Below are 26,772 nucleotides of genomic sequence, written 5' to 3'. Positions count from 1 at the left end.
TCTCCTACGGGTTTAATCTGGGGTTTTTTGGTTTGTTTGTTTTGTTTGTTGTTTTTTTTAATAAGGCTAAAACAGAATAAGGGAATTGTTGTTTTTCAAAAATGTTTTCAAATAAAATATTTATTGCATATTATTTAATTATTAAAGAGTGTATTTCCATTGAATTTCCAAAGTGTCCCTCTGAAGGAATGCTGCCCTTCAGATGCTTTTGACTCATAAAAGCCTCTAAGTAAAACTGACAATGTAGAAGGGCTCAGAAAATTGTAATGAAAGAAAATCCTTGAACTCTAGGGATTTCTCAGAGATATTTACTGAGATGGAAATCCCACAAAGCCTTGATTTATACCTCTCCCTGATCCTTCTCTGCCTTAAAATATCCAAGAAATGAGACCATGGGATCCTAAAATACTTAGAAAAAGATAGGGTAATCCATCATAATTTCCAGATTTTAAAGGAAAATTAATGATTTTATTAGCAAAGCTATGCTGAATTCATAATTTCTTGTGTAAGTAAAAATTACCCTTGAGTTGCCTGATGATATATTGTTTGCTTTTAAAAGGTCACCTCCATCCTGTAGCAGACTGCAATATAGATGGTGTTAAGAGTCAAAGCTGTACCACGTGCAGAGGGTGAGCAGAGAGAATACCCCAGCACAAAGCACAAGGAAAAAGCACTCCTGAGATGAAAGAAATTCAAGTGAGTAAATTGAAAACTTTCAAACTGGTTTGCAGATATACAAAATATCTCAGTATAAGGATACATCCAGATTAACTGACCTTTTTTTAAAAGAGTGCATCCAATTTAATTGGTTTTACTTGGTACAAGCTGTTAAATATCAGATGGCCTCATTTCTGAGAAGATAAATATCAGGTGTCAGCCAAAAATAATATGTGGGACCACTGGAGGGCACTTTTGATTTAAAAATCCCTCACTTTAAAAGCCCTTTGGCAGCAATGCAACTTCTGCAAAAGCAGGAGAGAGCAGAAATGGGGCTTGCCACTTGCTAATGAAAATTCATTGGAAAATATTTATTTCATTTTAAGATATTTTGTAGCCCAGAAGAGCTTGAGGAAATTCTAGGAAATAACGTTTATGAAACATCTATTCTCACTAATTATTTTTTTTCCTTATTACAGATTTTTTGCAATGTGACTGTTTTGGCCTGGATCACACAACATTAATGAATCAATTAAGTGAAACAACAACTATAGATTGGGTTAAAATGAAAAATACAGTATTTTTTGCCTGTTGCTATGCAGACACATTGCTAGCTCTGCATTTAAAAGAATATGCTAAACTATTCACCTGATCCATGGATCAGATACCTGATTCTTGATTCAAAGGTTCCAACTTCCTGAAGGAAAGGCTCCAAGTTTACTGAAGGAGCAAAGAAAAGTAGCAATTCTCTGTGTACTGGATTAATTTCTAGAATAATCCAGCAAATTTACTCCTCTCAGCAGTCTTCCTTAGAGGATTAATGCAGTTCACTTTAGGGGGAGAGGGGGCCTGAATTAAAAAAAAAAAAAAGATTTACTAGACCAGCTGCCAGTGTTCAGTCTGTCCTTTTGCAGTTTTTTTCCTTGTTGACTTAGGCCTTCGTGAAAGAGGGCTGCTTCCTGGCCTCCCTTGCTTGGGAGCAACCATGCAATTCCTTATCCCCATTTTTGTTGGGCAAAGTGCAATTTGCTTATCCATTATAGCAGAGCATTTCCCTGCAAAGCTGCAAAACCAGCGTTACTACCAAGATCAGACCAGGGCTTTTCTGAAATTCAGAGGACAGAAGGGGAAAAAAGGAAAAGAGGACAAGAAAAAATGCAAAATGCATAAATGCCTCCATCATAGATTTTCTTCTTGGCTTTTCTGAATGGAGGATGAAGAATTTATTGTGAGCAGGCGTGTCTCCATTGCCTGGTGACAGTGCTTGTAATACAGAACCTGCTGTGTTTGAGTTAATGATTGACTTTTTGTGCTGTGGTCTGTGGTTTTGATGATGAGCTTCCTCAGGGACTGTGAAGATAAAAATCACAGTTTGTACTTGTTAAAGATTTAAAGAGCTGTAACTTCTAAATGGTATAAACAGGGAAGGATAAACAGGCTTTTGCCTCCTGCCCCTGAGCACAATGGCAGGGTCACGGGAAGCTGAACCTAAACAAAACTCACACAGAAGCCCACAGAATTCATCCCTACAAGAAAGAACACAAAGAGGCTATGAAAAGCTGAGTGAAGCCACTCCTTTGCTGTCAGCTTTCACCGGCAGGCAGCAGCACAGGTGTAAAGAACTCAGGGATGGTAGTGAAGTTACAGCAGAAACTACCTCCATTTGGAACAATAGAGATCATTGATTAAAGGGGAAACAGTTTCAGGAACTTCTTTTCCTCTCTGCATTAATATATATATATTAAACTGGTAAAGTCTCATAAAATTAGTGGCTGATTTTCCTATGAGTGTGTCTACTTGTACCAAAAGAGAGAAATTTGATTTTGGATATGGTCTTGGGGACACTTTTATTCCTCATTTCAGGAACTGCAACCCCAGTGGCATTTACCTCAGTTCTAATACACAGTGCATCTGAACTGGGAACATGGGCAGTGTGAGGGAGTGTACCCTGACAGGATGGCCACGCACGAGGCTTTGAGTAAAACTTGTCTTTCTCTTCTCATTGCTCCTTTTCTCCACAGGCAAGCATGGCTTTGCTTTCTCCTCCCATGCTCACTCCTATGCCTGTCTCTAGCCTTCACCATATGCAGCTCCATTTGCAATTTCTAAATTATTTCTACCTCTGTAAAAGCAATGAGATCACCAAGCTCACTTGGTCCCATTTCCTTAACATATTCCCCACTCCAAACATATAATTTCAAGCAAAGTAGAAGACTGTTCTGTATTTTCTGGACTATATTGCCATGCAGGCTTTTCAATGATCTCCCTAGGTTGTGTCCATTAAAAACAGAGGGGACACATTCTAAGGGGCCAAAACCATGGTCCCTTTTTGTGCACTCCCTGTTGTGGCATCCATGGCCTCATGGCTCCCTGGGTGATGTCAGTGGAAAACGCTCAGTTGATGACAGCCCAGTCCTTATCTGCTCATTGATTTGGAACAGAAGCTCTTTGGGAAGATGGAGTGGAAGTGTCAGACTTATGCTGCTTTTCAGGAAGCTTTTTCTTACCTCCCAGAGACAGGAGACTTTAAATCGAAAACAGTTTTAACCTTTGCCATGACTGGTAACAGCTCGATAAGTTTTTAAATGCAGACATCTAAAAGCTGGTAGTAGGAAGCAAATCTGTGTCACTGCTTTCAAAAATCTCAGGTTTTAAGACAGCTCTGGTTCTTCAAGATGTTTTTGTGCTTTCTGTCTCTTTGGGCTGGGTTTTTCTTATCTGCTCCACATTTCAGAATGTTTCACACTTGCAGCCTAGACCTCAGCAGGTTTTGTTCAGCTGCTCAGTTGCTGAAGCTCAGCTTGGGCTGACCAGTCCTTGGGCTGTGGCCTTGACAAGGTGCAAACTCCTGCTCCAAGTGAGACTGAGCTGTCACAGACACTTCAAAGAGTAGGAGAGTCAGAAACAGAGAGGTTGACACTGTGCTTGCATTTATGGCAGCAAAAGATAAATAAGTGTTATTAAAGTATTACTCATCATGCAAATTAAGATTATGGTGCAAAGGCAGTGGAGGTGACAGGAGCTGGGGGTGAAGCAGCTGACAGCCACTCATGGCCCTCACGGCCTTTCGGCCCCGTGGACCAAGCTGAACTTTCAGATCTATATTAAGACAGGGCAGGCTCTCTGAGACATGATCTCCAGATACGGAATGATCACTGACCTCCCACAGCCTGCCCTAAATAAAATGCAAAAGGACTTGGTCTGCAGTCAGCTCCCCAAAGAGTGAACCACAGGGAACGGCCTGGCTTCAACTTACTGTTTGTTTTTCAGTAGATGAGAAGGCAGCACACGTGCTTGAAGGAAAGCAGATCTGCAGTGAATACCACTGAGGCTTATTTACCCTTGCAAAAATACATCCTCCACACTCTGAAGGGTCAGCCCTCCAAAATGTGAGCAAGGTGCTGCAATGAGGCAGCAGCTGCTCCCCTGGCTGCTGCTGCCAACCTGCTGGACAGGGTAAGGCCACTGTGGGGGAAAGATGCTCCTGCCCCTGAAAAGTCTGGAGTCTGCTCGGGAGAGGGCTGCAAAAAGGCCACCAAAATAAAGCAGGAGAGCTGACACTGTGGCCCCTGTGCATGGGGCAATGATTGATCCCTGTGCCCCAAGTGGTACAGATCAGCAGGGAGGAATCAGGCCCCATGGGAGAGATCCTTCCCCAGCAGAGGTGCTTGGGATGGAGCAAGCCCAGAGCATTGCCATGTGCAGGGACAGCTGGGAACAGCCCTGCTGTGGGACTGGCTGTCGCTGTGGCTGCCCTTGCTGTAAGTGCAGGGCCCCGGCAAATGGGCTCTGGCTGCTCTGGGCTGGCACAGCTTTGGTGTGGTGAGAGCAGCCCTGGCCCTGCTCTGGCCGACTCACCCAGGGCAGCTGTTCAGTGCAGGAAAAGCCTCACACTTTGAACCACACGTGAGTTCTTAGATTTCCAAAGAAATTGATGCTTCTTAAATAGCCGCCCACACTGGAATCTGGTAAATCCCTCTGCCTGCAGCCCCAGAGCACTGACAGTGCTTTGCCATGAGCAGTGTTTTGGGCAGGGAAGAGCAGGATGGAAACGTGCCCTGAGCAGCCAACCAGTCCCTGTCCCACGGCAGCTGCAGCTGCAGCAGCAGCCCTGGCAGCAGACAGCAGTGCAGCTGGTATTGCATTTCTGGAAGGCTTCTCCCAAAGGATCTCAAAACACAACAAAAGATTCAGGTTAAATGAACTTAAAAAATTATTTGTGGAGGAGGAAAGTCAAGGTTACAATTTTCAAATGTGGCTGTTTAATTTGGGTACCCAGTGCAAGTGGCTCAGGGAGTATTTTTACAAACATTCCTTGAGGTAAAGGTGAAAGTTGTAGAAATTCTTCTGAATATAAAGATCTTGAGCAGTGATCTTAGAAAACAGCTACCAAAGAATTGGAAACACTAGCAAATAAAACCTGAATTTCACCTAGGACAGTATAGGAATTTTGTACTTGATGCAGGAGTTTGCACACTTCTCCTTGATGTCTGCTATGTTTTGACAGACCCAGTTTTGACCATCATCCCCACATATATGTGATATGATATATGTGATATATGATATCATATATCAGCTTCTCACAATGATGTTTAATTTATTTGTTATTTTTTATTCCTCCTCTGTAAAGGACATATGTGTACAATCTTATTCATAATCCCATGGAAAGCAAATGTCTGTGTGACGTCGTATTGTTTGGTTCTCTTGCAACATCATGATCAATCAGAGGAAGTTTAAAGTCTAAATGCTTACAAAAACAAAATTTTGCTTCTGGAAGCATTTTAATCTCTAAGTTTTTAATCACTGCTTTTCAAAGCCTGTGGCTCATATGTTTTTATTTGCAATCTTTTTATTGAGGAGCTCTCTGTGATGAGCTTTTAATATTCTCAAATATATGTATGCCGTCATCCTCTCCACAGACCAAAATTTTCTCTGTACTCTACAACATAGTGATAGGCAGAACCACTTCAGTTAATCTATAGAAGTAAGTGATTCTTCTTTTCTGATGCCCCCAGCAGAAGCCCAGAATCAGCAGTTCCTAAAGGCCAATAGCAACAGTTTCAAATGATGTTTAGCATATCTATTTCTATCAGAAATCTGATATTCTATATATGTTGAAAAACACTGTTTATTTTACTTGTAATGAAACTTATACATTCATTGCAAGACATTGTTCAAAGGAGAAGCAGGATCCATGACTTTCCTTGGCAATTTAAGAGACTTATATGTGGTGGAAATTCTTAGAAGGAAACTAAAGCTAAAGTGCACAACATACAAATGCAATAGTTAAAATGTTGTGTAGGATATCTTAATTTTTAATAAAGGTGAAAGTCAGGAGTTCAATGACATTTGAAGTTTAAAGAAAAAAATAAAATCCCTGAATTCTTTGTTCCTTCTCAGTTTGATTTATATTGAATATAGTCTCGATGTTCCTTAGTGCTCCAACCATCAGTGAACTAATAAATCCCAAATCCCATCTCTCCCCACCCAGCCTCCATTCTGCTCAGTCTGTAGGGAATTTTCAGTGGAAATAGAAAGTTGCCACGTAATGTTTAATTTAGAAATCAACACCTATAAACTGTCTTCCTATCTGTCAAAAACAGAGATCTACCAACACACAAACACCAGGAAATGTGTGTCCTGATGGTGAGAACAACTGGTGCTCATTTTCACCCTCCTTGCATGTTCCTCCAAAGATGAGACTACTTTAAATCCATGTTCCTATCTTCAGCTAAACCAATTTATTCTATGCATTTTACCTTCAAAATGCAAAAGTCTGAGATAATTCCTTGGGTACCTGCAGGACATATCAGTTCTTGACATATCACACGCATTCATGCCTGACCACATTTAGAAACCATTGCAAATATTGTCATTCCCTGAAAAATTATAGATGTGTGTGTCTATAAAAAAGATATGAAAACCATATATGAAACAATAAATGTTAATTTCAAAGCATATAATTGCTTTTAACCACTTTAATGCTTTTTAAGATGTAATTGAAAGCCTTGCCTCTAACCCATCCTGCCTTTTCCTGAAACTTAGCAAATTGCCAGGCAAATCAGTAGAGCTGTTCCTATTTCTACCCAAAGTCCCTTCAGAGGGAATTCATCCTCTGTCTTTCTGCAAGAAACCTGTACTGACCCATATCCTCTCCAGCAGCATTAGGCACAAGACCAGACCCTAAAACACAGGACCATGCAGCTCCTATTAGGGGGGCATCAGTGCAGATTGGATTTTATTAAGGCACCTTCAGTCTTACTGAGAAAAAAATGGCAAGACATTTCTGTATTTCACTGAATTTTTTTTTTAAAGGAGACCTCCAGAGTAAACATTAACACTGTTCTTTACATCCTTTTCCCTTCATTATACTTTAAAGCTACCTTTCAACAGTGTAGCTTTGCACAGCCAGTAAGACAGCAAAGCAGACAGTACAGAATCAGTGAGGTTTCCTTGTTTCCTTGTTCTCCTGACATACATGGGAGAATCAAAAGAAGGTTTTCCCCATTCAATTCTTTTTTTAGGAGTCCACAGGCTGAGCTAGAAGGGACAACCAAACCATTGATGAAACACAGATTTCAACAAGAGACTAAAATGCTGCTGATATTCAGTGCTATTGAAGGTCACACAGCACAGCTTTGTTACTTTTTTCTAAAGCTTTTAGTGTTATTTATGCCACTTTAGGGCACAGTCTCTTACCCAAGACCAAGGGGAGCCAATGGGGGTCTCTGGATGATCTTCCTCCTCAGACGACATCCTGAGCTGGTAGTTTTTCCCTGTTCTTCACATACACCACTAAAGCCACTGTTGGTTTCTGCCATATACAAAAACACTGCCTTCAGATTTTAGCTGTAGACAACAAAGCTCCAGAGAATATAATTTCCCAGTGATCATGTTCTTGCTAATTTTACCTGCCGAAGTTCTTGGAAGCAGAGTCAGAGCAAGAAACCTGAGCTCAGTAAACCAGAGCACACTTTCCTTGCAACTAACTCCTCAAGTGCTCTAGTTCAGTCAAAAGGTTCAGTGAAAAATTAGAGCCTGGAAAACACAAATTCACTTCCAGTTGATATCTTAACATTCATATAAGATTTTATGGTCAGACAGTTAACTGAGTTATAGATTCGAGGAACAGAATACAAGGAATTTTTACTGCCAATATTTTAGTACCATCATTAAGCATATTTTGTGTGGATTTTAATAGTTCAATTTCTTTTTCAAGACAGGCTTTTAATGCCAAAATTTAAGTCTGCCTTTCTGCACAGCTGCACAACTGCACAACTCCACAACTGTAACCGTATGAGTGATAAGGCAGCACAGCTTTGCTGTTCCTCTGTGCAATAATATTTGAAAAATAATCATTTTTGTTTCCATTTTTTCCTTTTGGTCTTCTGTTTGTACCTAGTTTGGTACCAGTATGTAGAATCCACATAGATCCATACAGATCACACACTATTTATTTACCAGATAAACTTGTCCTGAATCTTTTGAGAGTTCTGGCTCTGTGTGAGGGGACAGCTGGGTCCATCATCTTGAAGTCACTTCTAGCAGCTGGCAGGAATGGCACCCTTGCCACTAAGATAGAGCCTGAGGTTTTGTGTTCAAACTGACCACCAGCTCACAGCTATGACACACTTTCACATTCACAACCTGTGGCTTGGATTTTGTTCTTTATCATCCCTCTGCTCATAAGGCAGCCAGCTGCAGCAGCTGGTAAAATAAGGAGCTTATTTTATGGTAAAATAAAGTTGCTATCAAAACCCCTGAACCCTTCTGTTATGCGTCTGAGTTTGGGCAAAGGCTTCTAAATCTTTCCACTGTTATGTAATGAAATAGGCTATTTATAGCACCCCACTACAGGAGAGTCCTAGCATTAACTATGAGCAGATAACAGTTATCAAATGAACAAATATACCCAGCTATGCTTCATATTTAACCCTAGGCTGTACACAAATTCAGTGAGTAGCAAAATAATCAATTGATGGAAAAACTCTGGAAATAAGACAGAGTAGAGGAATAGCTCATTGCCACTATGTGGTCTCCCACCACTGTGAGTGTCACTAAGTAGGCAGCACGTAAAGATAGAGGGGACTAGAAAGTGACAGCCCTCTGTGACAGCTGGCAGCCCACCAGGCATTGTCAGCTGGAGGATTAGGGTATCACAGGCCATGGCTGGACAGTGTGTTGTTTTCAACAGCAGCATCAGCTGTGCTTGCTTCTGTCACCCTTCTTACCCCAAAATACATGCAGGACTACTTAAAGTCTGAAATACTTTCCTAAAAGAATTTATTCTGGGGTCTCAAGATCTGTGGCATTCCAGCTGAGAGTTAAATTCACTGCTGCATGGAGTTGCCTTTAAGCTTTGAGAGTATTGGGAATGAGTGTTATTCCTGTGTATCAAACAAAACTTAGCACATCTGCCAAACTGCTCTGAATGCCTGACACAGCAAAGGAAGTGCCAGTTTGCATCACAGGGCAAGCTTAGATGCAGGCAGCCCGCTCTGAGCTCACTCCAGTTGCTCGCTCCAGTTGCTCACTGGGCTGTGGGATTCTGCTGGGCTCCCTCAGCATGCCTCCAGCACTGTCACACAGCCTCCTGCTGCTGGCCCTGACTTGCTCCTGCTCCTGCAACCCTGCAGCCAGTCCCTGATGGACTGACTTTCCACCTGATGGGTGCCTTAGGATCACAGGACACTGACGTGGGAGGCATCTGGATGAGACCTGACCTTTAGAAAAAATGATGCTTGCTTAGAGTCTTTCACACTTGACATTAGAAACTCTGACTCTGAAGTGGCCGAATAGCCAAGTCACCCTCAAGTTGTAGAGGAACTCTTCCAAGAAAAAACAGCACAGCACTTAAGTTACCAAGATGCTCAAGTTACTCATTTCTGTGGCACACCAAATGTTAAGACTGTAAGCACAGAAACCCATTTATTAGCTATCTGACAAATCATATTTGCTTTCTGGAACAATTTTGGGGAAGGAAATTCAATACAATTCTTCTTATTTCAGATAAACAGGGAAATGCCACACCTAATGAATTTCAATGGCATTCCTGCCCCTGCTGAAAGGTCTATTCACCAAATTTAAAAGATAGGAACCACTGTTTGTCGGGGTAATTTTCCACTGTTCCACCCATTTCTTCTGATAAATTTTCTTTCAAGCTGTGATGGGTAAGTATAGCAATCCATCAGAAATAGCATTTAAATCGCTGTAATATGCTGCATAATGTTTATTTATCAAATTCTTTAAGAAGTGGGTGTGCATCTTTCCCAGCACACTGTATTCCTGAAGCCTTTGTCATTTTCTGTACCATCTGATTTCAGGCACTTTCTGCTTTCACCAGGAAGCACTAACAAGTGTGGGCACTTCTCCTGGGCAACACAGATGTATCCAGGGGCTGCTGTTCCTAGATCAATGCATCTGGTATCCATGTGCAAGGGTGACCATCACCAAATACTTCTGATCAATATACCCATAAGTGGAATAATAACTAGATGTAAAAGGACCTTTCTCCATAATTTTCATAAATTACAAGTATGTTTCCCAGACTTTTCCCAAGGTTCTCATCCCCATCTCACCTTCTTGCTGTCACACCCACACAGCCAGGCCACAGTTTCTTTGCCTTCTTCCCAGTGTTCCCTAACCACCTCAGCAGCTGCTTTTCCCTTACTCTCTTCCCATTTTTGTACTCTCAGGACTTCACAACTTTGTTGCTATTTCCCCAGTTGGTGTTTTCAACCAAAACCAAATGCGAAATAGTAGCTGACTCAAAATTCACAGAAAATGTTCTCAGACTCACAGTTCATGTAGGCTTCACATCAGTTTTTAGATTCCTCCTCAGCCCATAGCCTCTGTGACATCCTCTAGCAACAAGCTTCACTGAATAATTATGCTATAAACAGAAGTTTTCATACCAGTTTTAAACAGTGGCCTGTGATTTCACTACATGACACAGGTTAAAGAGGAGCCAGTTGCTTTTTATAAACAGCATTTGTAAGTGCTGTGTCATGAGAAGGAAAAAAAATTGTAATCATTCCAGAATATTTAAATATAGAAATATTAGGTCATGGTAGCCTCTATGTGAACTTTATTTTGCTGAACTGATAACAGTTATCTTATTTTTATTAGAATATTTTTTCAACTTAAAGATTAGTTTAAGGTATTTTTAAATACAATCACAACTCTACTGTACTGGAACAGCATCACTCTCCTAAAATAGTTGCTTTTCACATCACATTAGTAGTTTCTATGGACAAATCTTGTGAAGCTGTTCTATTTTCTTTCTGTAAAGGCTTTTGTCTCATAAACACCTGTGGAAATTTACAGCACCATTTATATTAAGAAAGCTATATTTAGAATGCAAAAAAGAAAATCTATCTAACAGGTGCTGAGTCATAACCCTCCTCTTTTCCATCTCCTGTACAGGTAAAGTTCAAGATGCTACAAATTCAGACCAAACATGATTCTAGTGGGGGACTTAAGAAGGGTACATGGGGCTGCCAGCCTGCCCTTCCTCAGGTGCCATCTTGTCTGGGAGAGAACTTTGAGATTTATGGCTGATAAATAAACAGTATTTACAAGAATAATTTAAGGTCTACTAGAGAGAAATCACACCATCAATGTAAAAGAAAAGGTTCTGTGTGTTTGCAAAAGCCCATTTATGAAAGCGTGTCTTATGATGCAGAATCAACCCCATGATTACTGCAATAACCTCTGACTCAATATCTGTTCTCCAAGCTGTTGATTGTTCTGATAGGTAACAACAAGTAAAAACCCACTTTCCTGTCAGTCCTGCTGTCTCTAAGTATAAAAGAATGTCAGTCTGTTGGAGTCCAGGGCACCCCTTTGCGTGCCCTGGAAGGTCATAGACCTCAGCAGAGAGGTCTGAGACCTGAACAAGAGGGTTCCAGATCTGTACAGGGGAGTCTGGAATCTGTACAGGGAGGCTGTAGGAGACCCTGGCACAGAGCCCAGGAAGACAGTCTTTGACTTCAGCCCATGGGAAAAACTTCCAATGCTGAGAGAGGAATTAAAAGTCACAAAGGTGTGACAGACAGTAGTGTAGTTTATCACTGGGTGGAAAATTTTGTAGTTTTGGGGTTCTCAGAATGGAGGTAAATGGGGAACAAGATGGAGGATTTAGGGCGGTGCCCGGGGTTCTTCTCCTTCTCCCTTGGCCTCCATCTTCTGCAGTGACGGTGGCACAAAGTAGTTCAAGGAGATTGGGTCAGAGTAGAGGTAACCTTTTTAGTACAGGTGATAGGTATTGGCACATAAATGTAATAAGAGACACGTAATTATCTGTATAAAAGGACAGAGATGCCCCATTGGCAGGGAGTCCCCTTGTGTCCACACTGCTGACCAGACCTCGGTCGGGCACAGAGAGAATTGTAAGATAAAAAATAATAAACACGCAAGAAACCTTGAAAAACAAGACCTTGAAGACTCCGTCTCATTCTTGCGTCTGGCTCGGAGCCTTTCAGAGGGCAAAAGACTCTCAACCACCAGATTCTCAGATGAATAAACCCAAGACCAGTCCTCATTTTCCACAGCACAACAGCTCACACTGACAGTGTACATACTGAACATACTCTGTAGTATGTTTAGTGTGTGTCGTGGTTTGAAAGCAAAACGAGTGAGAGGCTCCAAGTCAGAAATATAATTTAATAAGAAAAAAGGTAAAAAGGTAAAAATAAAATAAATGCGATAACACAAAGGACCACTGATAGAGTCAGAATACAACCTGAGCAGGATAGTGGAAGCAGTCCAGATGAGATGGTCTTCCTGAAACAATGATCCTGTAGAAAGGTCTGGTAGCCCTGCTCCTCTGGGAATCCAGTGGGTCAGGGCTGCTTGCACTGTCTCACATACAAGCTTATATCCAGGTGAGAATGCTTGGCTCCTCCCCCTGGGCAGAGCATCTCACAATGGGATGAGGAGTGTGAAGTGGGTCCTTGATGGCCCATTAACAGAGATAACTCCTGGAGGGAGTTACCTGTGACTCATGGGCCAGGCATTGATGGGCCATTAGCAGAAGACACTCCAAAAAACTAGCCCACCTGGTTTCAAAAGTTCATGAAGATGGTGATAGAATAAATACTTTGTGTACATCCTACACTGCAACCCAGGACAGTGTGTAATCAACACGTTGGTCATGTAATAAGCATGGAGAAATTTCCTTCTGTTTATATTCCTATATAAATCGAAATTAAAAATTTCAGTTTCCTTGAGGATTTTAATCAAAATCACATTTATGTATGAAGCTGCTTTATGAGGTCTTTCTTAAACTCACAGCAGTTGATTCCCAATGCCTTTTTCTCACAGCGCAGGAGTCTCATTGTTGTATCTGACTTCCTAATCAAATAATATGTCAGCAATGGACAATGTCAGCATTTGGACTATTGCCCCAAAACTGCCAGAGTTGTGTCCTCCACAATCATCAATGGTTATTTCTGGAGCTCTCAAAACAGGACTGGAAATGTTATAAAAGCATTTGCAAACTACCAGGACCACTGAGTATTTATTCAGGTGTAGACTGGAGCAAGGATAAGGGAGAGAAGAGAGTCACCAGGCAGAGGATATATGGGACTAGTTTTACTTTTCACTGAAGAGCTGTACCCTTAAGGTGGTAGGAAAAATGGAAGAATATAGATTTTTTATTTTTTTTTCACACCAATATGTCCACAATATTTCAGTGGTAGCTGATGAATTATTAAGACTGATTTCTCAGGGGATGTGGGAGAGGAGGACTGTGGTGGGAAGGTGGAAAGGCAGCATGGCAGCTGAGTGTGGTGTGTGTGGTGTGGGGAAAGGCTGTGCCATGGGGCTGTGGGTGCCCAGCAGTGTGCAGGGCTGTACTCTCTGGGCAAGCCATGCATGGCAGAGGGGTACAAGCAGAGGTTGGGCTTTACAATAATAGGAATGCTTTACCACCCTGAGAAACAGCTCTGGCACAGTCATTTCATGCACAGGCTCTGTGGTTGTGGCTGGGGGATGGACCCCAGGAAGGAGGGATGTCTCACAATCCTCACTCACCCTCACAGCCAGACCAGACCAGCAGCCCATGGCAGATGGCTGGGTGCTGTTGAGCTGGGGGCTCATGACATCCACATAAATTCCAACTTCCATGGAAGTCCAGATACTTTCACATTGCACACAGTCCCTGCCCAGGGTCCTTGTGCCCCTGCAAACACTTCCTACTGCAGCCAGGAGCTCTATTTGCCCCCAACTTCTTCCATGCTGGCCCCCATTTCACTCTTCAATTTCTACCCTGAAGAGCTGTCCCTTGACCCATCCTTTGGGTTTGTTGTACCTCTTTTTGTGTGAGTGACACCTTTCACCACAGAGTATCACAAATACAGCATTGGAAAAGCAACCTCCTCACAGGCAAGGTTTAGCAACTTCCTTTAGATGCAGTCTGGGAGCTGAGACCTCTACATCACCTATCACCTATAACAGGAGGCACTTGCTAGGGAGGGATGAAATCCCTTACATCCTCTAGTAATTAGATACCAGATCTAGTGCTTAAGTGCTTGTGAAGAGCTAGAGAAGAGAGGATGGTAAGAAGGAAAATAATGTCACCTTTCCAATAACCTTCTCTATATTTGGACTCTGTCTTTTGCAGAAGCTGAATCATAAACTACTTCCCTCTCTGACAGACAATTCAGAACGTGCTAATAATACTATCTGCAGGTGATAATAGCAGATGACTAAATCAGAAAGCATGGAAGGTGCTAGAGAAGAAGGCAGAGGCTATAAAAAGTTCGTTTGCTATCACATTATCAAGTGAATCTGCAGAGTTCTGCTTTCTTGCCACATCCAAAACCAGAAAGGAAATACTTAAAAGATTTGTGTGCATAATGAGCATGGGCCAAGTCTTCTTACAAAGGTCACTCAGACTGAAAGCCAGTGATTCCTTCTCACAAAAGAAAGATAAGAGAAGAGTGGAGCTGGGACCAGGTTCCCAGCCCTACACGTGCACATTTGGTAAAGAACTATAGGACCAAGGGTTGCAGCACAGGATACCTATCCCCCCCAAACAGATTTGCTTTAATTTATTCTTATTATTTATCTGTATTACTTTATCATTTCAGAGTCTCAGTTGGACACAAAACCTACATTGCTCTCTCCATGAAACCTTACACTTTAGTGGGGCTTAACTTGTAAACTAGGTCAGGGATGAAGAAACTTTTGGATGGAGCTCTGGAGGCTGTCTCTCCCTGAGTCATCCACCATCATTTTTTGGCCTCCTGTGAGCAAAAATGCCATGTTTTCCTACCATGTGGGTGCATAGATGCTCCCATGGCATGACAGGAAGTACCTTCATTTTGGTCAGAGTAAGGGTGGTATGTGGTCTTATTACAAGATGTGCTCTCCAAGACAATGGGCTGTGCATGCAACTTTCATCGCATACAATTGCTCATAGATATAATCCATGATGGAGAATGTTTGCACTTGGTCACACAATAGACACGGGTCTGCTGAGGGCAGGCTCTAGGACTCCTGTCCTCTATACAGGATACAGTGTGTAGGTAACTCATGGAGAAAAAGGATAACATGAAACAATGCTCAGGAGTATGATGGCTTCAGGTGACTATCAGCTGTATTTTGTCAAAGTTTTGGAAACTTTGTGGCAAAAGAGAATGTTAAGAAAAGATGTGATTTATTTTTATTTATTTTTTTATTATTTGTACTTAAGACCTTTTTTCGTTTCTTGGAGAAAATGGATGTCTAAGGACTGACAAAGCAAATCTCAGAAAAAAAGTTAATGGACACTTGGTATAAGTTGTTTAAATATTTGGTCACAGGAAAGGAAGTTTCAACTCACTGTCTTTTAATCTGAGTTCTTGCAAAAACTCTTATATCTTTGAGGCTGTGCTATGTTGTAGGCCATTAAGCAGTACTCTATTTTCTCTTGATCAGTTTAAATCATTCCTTAATTTTTTTAACTCCTTTCAGCCAGTGCTTTATTTTTTTTCACTACAAAAGTGTGTCTACTTATTGGTCCAGTACATCACCAAGACAGACATTCATGCAGCATGAACTTTATTTATAAAGGATGGATTAGACATAAATGTCACACTTCCTTAAAAAAAGTTTAAATTAACTAATCAACTGGTGAAAACTGAACAGTAATACTATTTACATAGGACAATGCTCACCTTCCTTCACAAAACTTAAAGTGAATTCTCACTCTGAAACATGGACAATGAAATATAGAAGCACACTGATTGCTAGCAGTTTCCTTGTAGATAGCAAGGAACCACATCTCTTACAGAATTCACAACTTACAGAACTTACATTTTCTCTGTAAACTAACCTAAATTAGCTCTTTGGCATAGTCATACCAATGCCTGCATTTCAAGACCAGTACTGTAACAGACTCAGCCACCCAATGGCATTTTGTCTGTATAAAGTCAATGATCCCCAATGGTGTATCCATCAAGAAAGGCCTTCCCAAATATTAGATATCCTCTTACAATGTCTATTATCATCATTCCTACACCTTGATTGAGTGACATTAACACTGATTCTACAAAGACAAACAGGAAGCTTGCAACTTAGAAGCATTTCCAAACACCAAGACAAAGACAGTGACCACTGATTTAACATTTAGAGCATACGAAATATCACAATGCCCGGTGCTGTTCTAGAACATGTTTTTAGATTTTTCACCTGAATTTCTCAGCAATGATCTCCATTTTCTCACTCCTTTGAAGCACCTTGGCAAGAAAATATCCCCAGAAAGTGTATTGGGAGTGTTTTAGAACCATCTTATCTGCTTTCCTGAGTGCACTTGCCTCAGCTTGAAGTCTACAGCCAGTCTACAATTCAGTCACAAAACATCACTGTTCTAGAAATAAATCACTTGAAGGTCAGTCCCACCATTTGATCTCTTCAGTTATTCAAGTTAACATCAGTTTCAGGTTTAAATGTTCAGATCTCATTTTACCATCTACCTTGTTAACTCTCTTCCATATGCTAATAAAACCAGAAATATAATTAGGCTTCTACTCCAACAGTCCTGCATGGTAAAACTATCCAGTGTGGCAGTTATTCCAAAAATTAAAGCTTCAACTGACTTTCTACTATTGAAGAAATATTCTTTACAAACCATCATATAAAAAGCCTACCTGGATGAATCAGAAGCAGTATACTATAGAACAGTACCAACTCCTGTTGCTCTATGCCAACTGTTTGATAAATAAGTCTTGTAAACCAGAACCTGCTCCTAAATTTACATTTCCTGTTTCTGGAATGTGCAAAAAGTTTCCTATCCCTTTTCTTTATGAACTTCCATGTTGTCTTCTTTGTCACAGAAGAAGTGCACTCATTGACCTCTCTTCTGATATGAAATGCTTTCCACCATGTAAGCCTGTGTGTCTCAGGAATTAGGGATGACTTCCATCAGAACATTAAACTAGAAAAGTCACTTCAATGTTTGTAAATATGATCTTAATCTGTCTGATTAGATATCATTCTAATTAATAAACAACAGAAAACAGTCCTGTTTCTGGTCAGAAAGCAGAGCCTCTCAAAAGTAATTTCATGAGATGCTGGCAATTAGTGTCCTGTGTCATTCAGGAAATGTCTCTTCTCAATTAAATGTGTCGTCCGGTGAGGAAGAAGAGCGGTCTGTCCTCTTTGGCATTGGCAGTCTGGAATTCGTCCCGCAGACGGAATTGCCACTCGTCCTCCAGCTCCAACCGCACCACAGTCTGGCGGAGAGAATTGCGGTCCTGGCAAATCACACACAGCGTGGCTCCTAAGCAAACAGTTCAAGAGAAACTCACTTGAGTAAACCCTTTGTTCTCAGATCACTTGCCCCTCACTACTCGTTGGCATGGAGAACTCCACTCCTTTCACAGCAGGAGTTACAAATGGGCTTTGGAGAAGATTAAGCCGCTCAGCTAGGACTTGAGGAGAGCTATGTTCAGCTACCTATTTGTCAGGATCTTCTTGTGTAACTTGAGGTACCTCATAAGCATCTAGTAAACAGGACTAGCAGCACTGTCCATGATCCTTAGGGTAGGAAAGGTAAAACTGACAGGTCTAAGGAGGTCATGATGAGTCCTGACAGCAAACCAGATAAGGCCCTACATCCATTCCTGTTGTAGCCCCTCTGATCATTACCTTTGTTGCGTGAAACCCTCACTCAGCAAAACCCACAAGGCAATCACTGTGATGGCTGACTAATTGTCTGTGCTTTTCTGCCCAGAAATGGTCTAAACATGTCTTTAAAACTAATCACAAATTTTAGTGATTTTTGGATTGATAAACTCAAGTGCTGGCGAGAAAGAATCTGGTCTATGTGGCTACAGACACAAGCAAATCCAGAATGCCAAAGTAAAAACATCACACTTCAGTAACCAATGCCAACTGTCCTGACTGACATGATGATAACCAGTTTAACTTGCCTGCATGGCTTCCTGGCTTCTGAGAAAAATCCTCCTTTAAGAGAAAATAATTACCTCACCAGCATTCAGTAATCTAAATGAGAGATGGTGAGGTAAGTGGTAATGCCTAGGAAAAAAACCCAAAACCTGTGCATATAATAAAAAGAAACAAGACAGACAGTCACATGGTGTTTAATTCTCATGTGACAGGTTGGAAAATCATGTAGACTGCCAGGGGAGATGGAGAAATCCCAAAGCAAACACACTTTGTACTACATTATATAAAAATTGACTGGTTTATGCAAAATGAGACTGACTGGTAGCCTCTGTTTTAGCTGCAACAAAGAACACAGCAGTTCATAACAAGTCTGCCAGTTTCAAGAGGCACTAACCATGGTGCTCTTCTCCCAATGACATTTATAGCTGAGGGAAACAAATCCCCAGAGCACCAAATGCCTAAGATGGCAGCAGAAGGATCCAAAAGAAGTTTGAAATGTGACTGTCTGCAACACAAGTGGAAGTTAGCTGTCTCCACTGCTACACACCATCATAAGGTTTACATGGAGAAACCGGGTATTAGGAATAATTTTTAAATGAGCCAGTTTCTATTTCTAAAAATAGAAAATAGATTTTGATAGAAGCTCCAAGAACACAGCAGGTAAATGCTTCATGCATAAATCTTCAATAGTCAGTTTTCAAACAGAGTAAGGAGGTGTGCACATACTCTAGGCATGATGATATGGATCCAACATTCCTTCCCACTTAGAAATCTGCAGAACTTATAGCAGTACCATATACCAGTTTATGACAGTGCAGAGCCAGCATGATCAAGTATCAAAGTTGGGTGGGACATATAAAGACAAACATGAATACATGCATATACATATATATGAACATATATTAAATAAATATAATAGATTTAAACCACAGATAAAATAGATTTTCCCCACATTCTCAGAGACCATGTCACCTAATTCTTTTAAATAAAATTATTGCAGCTCACCTTTAAGAAAATGAAACTTCTTTAAAAAGCTAGCCACAACAAAGGAGTCGCAGAGGTACAGCAGGAGACCACTGAAAGTCAAACCAGAGGAACTGATATTCAGAGAATGAGGCCGAGAACTCACGTAGCAAACTGCAATCTGATTGGGAGAGGGTGGAAAAAAATTAACATCTTTAAAGCTTCCATATAAAGCTTCCAGTATTTGCACCTGATTCAAATTCAGACTTGCTTTCCAACACCAGATATTGTGAGTTTATAGTTCCTTCTCAAACATCATGCTACTTATTAACAATGTACATAAAGCACAATTCATAACTATGTATTGTTACTACTCATTATTATTATTGTCATGAGGCTTAGATGTGATAGAGTTTGAAAGCTGCAGTAATAATAGCTCCCCACAGCCATAATGCTGTGGCCTGCCCAGCATATTTTATTTGTATATGAGTAAAAACAGTAACTCTACAGTCAGACATGAAAAGTACCCTTAGAAATTCCAAATTTCATTTACATTAAGATAGGATTACTCAAGTCAGTAGAGTTGTGCATATACATGCATTTATGAGGTTTCCCCTTGCCTAGTTTGTTTTTATGGCTACTCCTGAAATCTACTAGGAATGGGAATATTTACAACACTCTTTCAGGTTTTATAAATTCAGATTTCCATACAAGATTTTGTTTCAAAAGTGCCACTGTACTACTTAGCTGGGATACACACTCATCTGTCATGGATCAGCATGATTGAGTGGAGGAAAGCTGAACCACAGCAACTAAGGCTCTGTACCAGTATGCCTATTCCATATTCCTTCAATCCTATTGCATCAGATTCCAGCACAGACATCAATTCCAGAATAAAATTGAAATCATTTCATGTGCTGAATGGGTTAGAGCTGTAAAGATGTAATGGATGAAGACAGTAACAGTACAATGTCCTCCCACAGAGCTTGTTTTTCCAAACATGGTGGAAACAAAAGCCTAAGAACTCAAAATGTTCTGGGAGCATCATCCATGGGAAGGTTATTATTCAGCTCTTTGGAAGAGAAGTTCAGTAAACCTAGAAAGACTGATTTTCATTTAGTATTCAGTGAAGAGATAAAACAGTCCCCCTCTCTGGAACTACACCACCCTGGTACCAAATTTCTATTGACATATTTGAGTTGAAGTACAACCTTGGCTTTAGATTCAAACTCATCAGAGAGAGCCAACAGCTCCTGAGACCTAATGTAAGCTTGTTCCATTCCAACTGGTTGTGTAGTATTTGATTCTCTGCCTTAGCTTATCAGTCTGAAGTTAACTAAAACATCTGTATATTTGAAGTGCTTTCTAAGGGTTATCTAGTATTTGTAAAACCCTCTTATGGAAGAAATTTTCTGTAGGAAGAGCTAAATTATAGCAGATTGAGAAAACCCTTCACAGACTATATTAGTATTTAGAACGATTCTGGGATTTCTCTCCATGTACTTTAGTTGAAGCCTCTGACAGTATGGGACTAAGAATTAAATTTTAACATTATAGGGATTTACCTCATTCTTCAAAGGCTGTGTAACTATTATTAAGGAATACATCAACTAACCCATCCAAAACAGAGCCTACACATTTCTAGAGCTTCCTGGAGATTGTTTTGTTCAGTACCTGCGGTCCTAAGTTAAGGTAACAGTCCACAGATAGCACTGGATGGCTGTAATTCTTCAGTGAGAGAGGGAAGAAGCGATGGCTGTGATACTGGAGATACTTTTCAAGGAGTAACTGAGCAGGTGCTGCCAAGAAGGTGTGCTTGCTGTCAGGAGCACAAATGTACTGAGCAGGGGAGATTGAAACTGGAGTGTCAGACACCTGTGAGGAAAAAAATATTTCTCATACAGATCAATCTTAATCAATCAAGTTGTACTTATGTAATTGTGGTTTGTATAAAATATACCTCCACTCTAAAAATCTAAGTTTTACATAAGAAGAAAAGTTGTTCAGCCAAAAATATCTGCTACCAAAACAGTTTCAGTTTCATAAAATTATGTTTATAGTCTTTGAGGTTTCTTCTTCAAACTCAAAGTACTCCTACCTATGAAGTCACATGAAGATGAGCAATTCTATAGCTGTAGAAAAAATCCACATAGTGAATAGTTACTTGGATTGCAAAGAGGTACTTGGCATGTTTTTCTAAGTTTTAAAGGAAAGCTATTAAGGAAAGTTGTATTTATGACAAGAACATTGTGGATTTCAGAAATAAATAACTAAAAAAAGCCCCACGTGGCAGACACACCCCATTACTGGCAACAGATGATGCACCAAACGACCTCAGTTCTCCTGGTTAAAAAAGACAAAAAAGGGAAAAGGAAAATTTTCACAACAGTGCAACAGAAGTCTCAGTTCCCACCTTAGACTTTATGTGGAAGGATCGTTGTCCTCCTACTGCAATTTGCTTTTTCATGACACTGAAGTGGTTGAACCGGCAGATGAGAAGGCCAGCACTGTGGACACGCAAGTTGAAGTCAACATCATCACATGTAAATCTGGAAGCAAAAACATCATAGCAGGAATGTTTCTCATCATACACTGACAAATATCAGCACTCAGAACCTTTGATCAGCACCATAGAAAGGACAGGTATCAAACAGACTGACCTGTCACCAGTGTCCATCAGTCAGGGAAAGGGACTTCAGCTTTCTAAACATAAACTAGGCTAGAATCAGTTTCAGAAGGCCAGAATGAGGGAGAAAAACTCTTAGGGAGGGAAAGTATCAAAAGCATAAAGTGGAAAGGCAGCAAATTGCTAAGGAAAATACCCAGGAGTTAAAACATTTTCTTTGCCTTTTACTACAATAATGGAGTCATAAGAAATTGCTACATACATTACTACCCCAAATACGGTCAAGGAAATTAATTCCTTTAACTTCCAAGGAAATGGATGAGGCCCTACATTTGATTTATCAAATGCACAGAAGTATCTGACTACTCATTTTCCCTCAAAATGTGAGTATCTAGCAATTTTTATAATGTTCCTCTACAGAACTAATGTAATTTTATTTTAGAAAACTATTTGAAGGCAGGGAGTCTTTATACAAGAGAACTGCTGAGACACAGGAAAAGATTGAGTAGAATGAGGCCAAACATCCCTGAGCTAAGCTTGACCCATTTAAAAAATATGATGTAACAGAATAAAAGGTAAACTCCTAAAGCTGACTAAATTCAAATACTCTGATCTTTGGAAAATTCAGACTCAGTTCTCCATTTCAAATATACCTATTACAAAGGAAACAGGATGATGTGCAGAACCACTGGATTGACATCCAGGGCTTGAATTTAAGCAAACTGAGCAATCACTGCAACAGTCAACATCAGTGAGAAACATGGCATTCAATTATAGGTTTTAAAGGTTTTGTCTTTGATCTTGGCAATATCTACATGGTTACTTGATATGTCTGTCACTGTCTCTGTATTTTAAAATGTGCCTTTTTCCTTGCCCAGGCTTGGAATGCCATAAAATACTTCACACTCAGCAGTACCCACACAGGATTACCATGAGCTTCATGTGGTTCAAAGACAGAGGCAGGAAATAGGTGGTGTGATGTGGCATTCCTGACATTTTAACATTGTTGCTTGTACTCATATCATTTTGCTTTATTGTCATTGTCTTCCCCCTTTGCCCTTCATACATAATGCTTCATAAGGTAACATACTTAGGCAGCCTGGGAGCACAGTTCTCTACTAGGAGACGCATAGGGGCAAATTTGTTATTTTAAGATGTCAGGCTGGTGACAATAGAAATATAGATCATCTGTTTATTCAGAGAATAATGAAAGCAGAATGCTTCCCTGCAGTTATAAGTAAGCTTAGGCTTCAAAAGATATCTTCCTGAGTTAGCAGAGTTCTTCTGAAAAGCACGGTGACTGATGTTCAGTTACCTAAGTGTAGATGTAGAGCCATTTTAATTACCTGGGCTGTCCCACCCAGCTTACAGAAAATCACACATTTCATGTCACACCTGCCAGCCCTATATGGATGTCTTCTGTATTTTAAGGCACTGAAAGACCAGTTTTAGACAAGCGAATCCCACCTCTAGTGATATATATACACTTCACTCTGTTGTAATAGGTGCATGTCCCTCAGAAATGGGGGGAAACCCACAATTTCACACAGATGAGTGAAATTCTGTGAGACTATGAATTTAGTGAACACAGTTCTGTTAACTGTGGTAATGCTGTGTATGACAAAATTATAATTTGATATATCCTAAGTGGCACAATAAATGAAAAAGTGAGATTTCTGAGACAGCTGAATGTGAGAAACAATCACCAAGAACAAGACTTGTTTATTCGGTTTTTTCTGATTGTCCTGATGAGCGCACTTGTGGTATGCTGCAGTGTTGTGCTACTTAGGGTAAAAAAGCCCATATATATATATATATAATCAGAATGAGATTTAGCTGTGCACCATTCATCCATACATCCCTATTTCCTTTGGAAAGTAGAGCTGTTAGACAGACAAGAAGGGAAATACAGTATTTACCAAAGGCCACCTGGAGTGCAGAACACACTGCTGACTGTGTCTACCCTATCACTCAGTTATCACTGTTTCATTTGGAACTATAGAAATTAATGTCTCTTTCCAACTTCTGGCAGCTTGGGAGGGATTTGAATTACCATTAACAAAACAAAATCTGTCTGCATGCCATTCACAACCTCCCTAAAAAAACAAGAGCTTTTGTAAAACTTCCTTTATTTGGCTCATTTCCTCTGCTGAAAGTGCTACTGATTCACTTACCTGTTCTGATTGTACTGTACATTCTGTGTCAAATCCACATTCAGCATAATGAAGTCATGCACATGGCAACAGGAGAATGGTTCCTTGATCTCAGCACTATTTGTTTTACTGGACCATTTCCTCATCCCAATTAGGGCATAATGAGTGACATTGGGAGTTGCTTCAATATGTTGCAGAATTTGCTTCAGGGAAACATTCCTTTCAGTCCATGTATAGTCACTACAATAATTATGAAAATGTGTTAATTTTAAAATACATAGAATATTCAGAATCTCTTTCAGCTGAAGAGCAATCATTAACAGTTGGAAGTTGCTATGACTTTCAGGTAGATAACTTCAGCATTGTCTTACTTTACTGTATTTTTTTTTCTCTCACTCTAATTAAAATTAACTGGTGCTTATGTGGTGGAGACTGGTATGACAGACCTGAAACTTAGTCTAGATCTCTCAAAATATTCATTCAGATATGTAAACTTTTAAAGTTACCTATAATATTCCAATGAATCTTGGAGGGTTGCTGACTTGTGCCATAACTTAAGCACATAGTATTAAGATCCTTCTAGCCCACCCCTAGAGTCCATAAATCTCAGTTTTCACTGACTTTCATTCTCTCTGAAAGTTTGGTGTAAATTCTGCATGGCCTGTTCATGGAATAGATAAAAATATATAGCACAAACAATATTCTAAAGTAATGAAAATAAAAATACTAGTTCAAGGATTTGGGAAACTCATAAAGGAGACAGACTGGGACTGACAAAAGAGCCAAAGGAAATCAATTGCACAACTTACACAGAACTGTCATTTAGCTTCTCTAGAAAAATCTGGTGAAAAATGGACATGTGAGTGTCCATGTTGTGCTGTTTACAGAGTCTGAAATCTGCAGTCCAAGTAACTCTAGCTTGAACAGTGACTGCTGCAGGGCACATAAATCCTCAGGGAACAGGAATGAAAAACAGGCACTATGCTATGTGCTATGCAAAGACAGATGCCTAGAAAAGTACTTTCCTTGGGAAAATATAATTCTCTGCTTTATATAATTCTTATATAAAGAATTCTTATTCTCTGCTTTATATAATTATATAATTCTCTTTTTATAATTCTCTGCTTTACAGGGTAGAAGTTGTAGTGTAGCAAAGGTAATTTCAAAATTACGTGCAGAGAAAGGTTAAAAGACATCAGCTGAAAAAGCATATATTACTCTATTTACCTTTTCCTGTCTTCTGAACAGTCAACTTCTACTGCATTCCACATAACACAGGAGTCATCCGAAATGACAATGAAAGGCCAAATATCCTGAGGTTTTATCCCCAGCTCTTCCTGCCGATTCCGTTCAAGCTCCAGGTTATGATAAGACAACTCTTTTATCAGGAAGTGTGCAGCACCTGAAACCATGGACATAAACGACCAGATTAAAAATAGGGGCAGAAACTGTTTGCTTTCAACTCAGAAGCCTTTTGAAGTGAATATTTCTGCAGACAAGGGTATAAATCACTGAAGATTTTAACACCCCACCACTACCCAGAGCCAACTTGCTTTGTCACTTGCCAAGCAAGTGACTTAAAGAACCACATTGGGAAGGAAGAAAAATGAAGCCTGACTTCTGTGGTAAAGATTTGCTAGTGTCTTAAGGATTTAGTGACTACTTCTTTTAACCTGACAATATTTGGGTCTCTTAGTACAAAGTTAGAGATGTTGACTGACCAGCTGAATGACATTGGAAATCATCCCTGATGATCTATTTTGAATGTTTGTCACTACTTCTGTATATAAGTTGTTCCAGCAGCACAAGCAAAGGGTTGAATATTATATTAGCAGAACCTACCTAAGGGATGTACCAACCAGACCATCACTGCCCAGGCAAATAGTATGCAACTTATTTTCCACAAGGAAACAGAGTCAGTAACGCCATCTGAGTTTTAACACCCTCAGCTTCTTTCAAAGACAGTAGAAGAGTTAAGTATTTCTAGGGTGCAATTCATTGAGCATGTTTTAGGTGTCCTGGATTAAGAGAAGTGCATCTTCAGCTGTGACACATTGTCTTCAGAGACAATACAGATCACCAGATCAGATATCCTAGCTGCAAGGTGTGTGTCTACATTTCACTGTTGAGTAACAACACCTCGAGGACCCAAGTTGTGTGTCCACAATTTTTAGAACTTTTTGCTGCACTTACCTACTCCTGCACTGTTGAAAATGCTTGGAAGAACAAGCATGATGTGGTTGGGCCAATACTTCTTATATATGGCCATTTCATACTCCTTGACAACTAAAACATGCAAATGACTGGCTCCATCCATTGCATGATATAAATTGAAAAGTCCATGTTCATGACGACCAGTGGTGGGAGTAAAAGTGGGGCTTTTTATATAATCTTCACTCTGTAAATAAAAAACAAGTGTGAGCGTCTGTATTAATCCAGAGAGAAAAAGGAGAAATAGATTCTTCAGGAGAATAAATCAGATCCTCTAACATTAGACAAACTGACACATTTTAAAGTACCTTGGTAGGAAAATAAACAACTTTTATAAGAATTTGATAAAAGAAAACTCTATCATTTAGCTTATTTGACTGACGAGAGTGTGGTGGAATGGACAGGACTCCTAACCTTGCCCTGCCAAGTGCAGAGGTACCTTGAGGCTAGATCTTGAAGAAGATTTAGGTCTGTATGATACAGGACAGGAAGAAACACCATACTCCAAAACTACAGTACAGCTTTTCTGACTGGAGCAAGGGAATAGAAAAAAAAAAAAGAAAAGGGAGAATAGTCCTTAAATGTCAAAGCCTCAAACCAGGTCAATGCCAGAAGCAAGAAAAGAATCCACAAGAACCCAGTGCACAGTTCTGAGCATGTAGCCAAGCACAAGTCTACTGGGTGAAAGAGAGCAAGAGATGTCATTCTTACGTTGCTGTTGTGTTGCTGTCTAGGTTCTTCTATTTAAAACTTGAACTGGAGGGTGAT

General features: G+C 40.2%; 2 protein-coding genes across 2 annotated transcripts in view; both read right to left on the bottom strand.

The window, feature by feature from the left end:
- LPIN1 (lipin 1) overlaps positions 1 to 7,496 on the bottom strand; it is an 80,430-nt gene extending 72,934 nt beyond the window's left edge. The window contains exon 1 of the mRNA XM_083858490.1: positions 7,357 to 7,496. Within this exon, the coding sequence (XP_083714616.1) occupies positions 7,357 to 7,413 (57 nt within the window). The 5' untranslated portion in view covers positions 7,414 to 7,496. The remainder of the gene's footprint in view (positions 1 to 7,356) is intronic.
- Positions 7,497 to 17,258: 9,762 nt separating this feature from the next.
- The window catches only part of GREB1 (growth regulating estrogen receptor binding 1), a gene marked incomplete at its 3' end in the record, with an annotated part of 53,705 nt that continues 44,191 nt past the window's right edge, over positions 17,259 to 26,772 (bottom strand). The window contains 7 exon segments of the mRNA XM_083857369.1: positions 17,259 to 17,422; positions 19,057 to 19,195; positions 20,689 to 20,889; positions 21,428 to 21,563; positions 23,815 to 24,033; positions 25,021 to 25,195; positions 25,987 to 26,191. Coding sequence (XP_083713495.1) covers positions 17,259 to 17,422; positions 19,057 to 19,195; positions 20,689 to 20,889; positions 21,428 to 21,563; positions 23,815 to 24,033; positions 25,021 to 25,195; positions 25,987 to 26,191 — 1,239 coding nt within the window.

The sequence above is a fragment of the Zosterops lateralis genome (assembly GCF_965231275.1).
Source record: "Zosterops lateralis genome assembly, chromosome: 3".
NCBI classification, from domain to species: Eukaryota; Metazoa; Chordata; class Aves; order Passeriformes; family Zosteropidae; genus Zosterops; species Zosterops lateralis.
The sequence above is the reverse complement of the archived record's forward strand: the minus strand, read 5'-3'. Positions and strand labels throughout refer to the sequence as shown.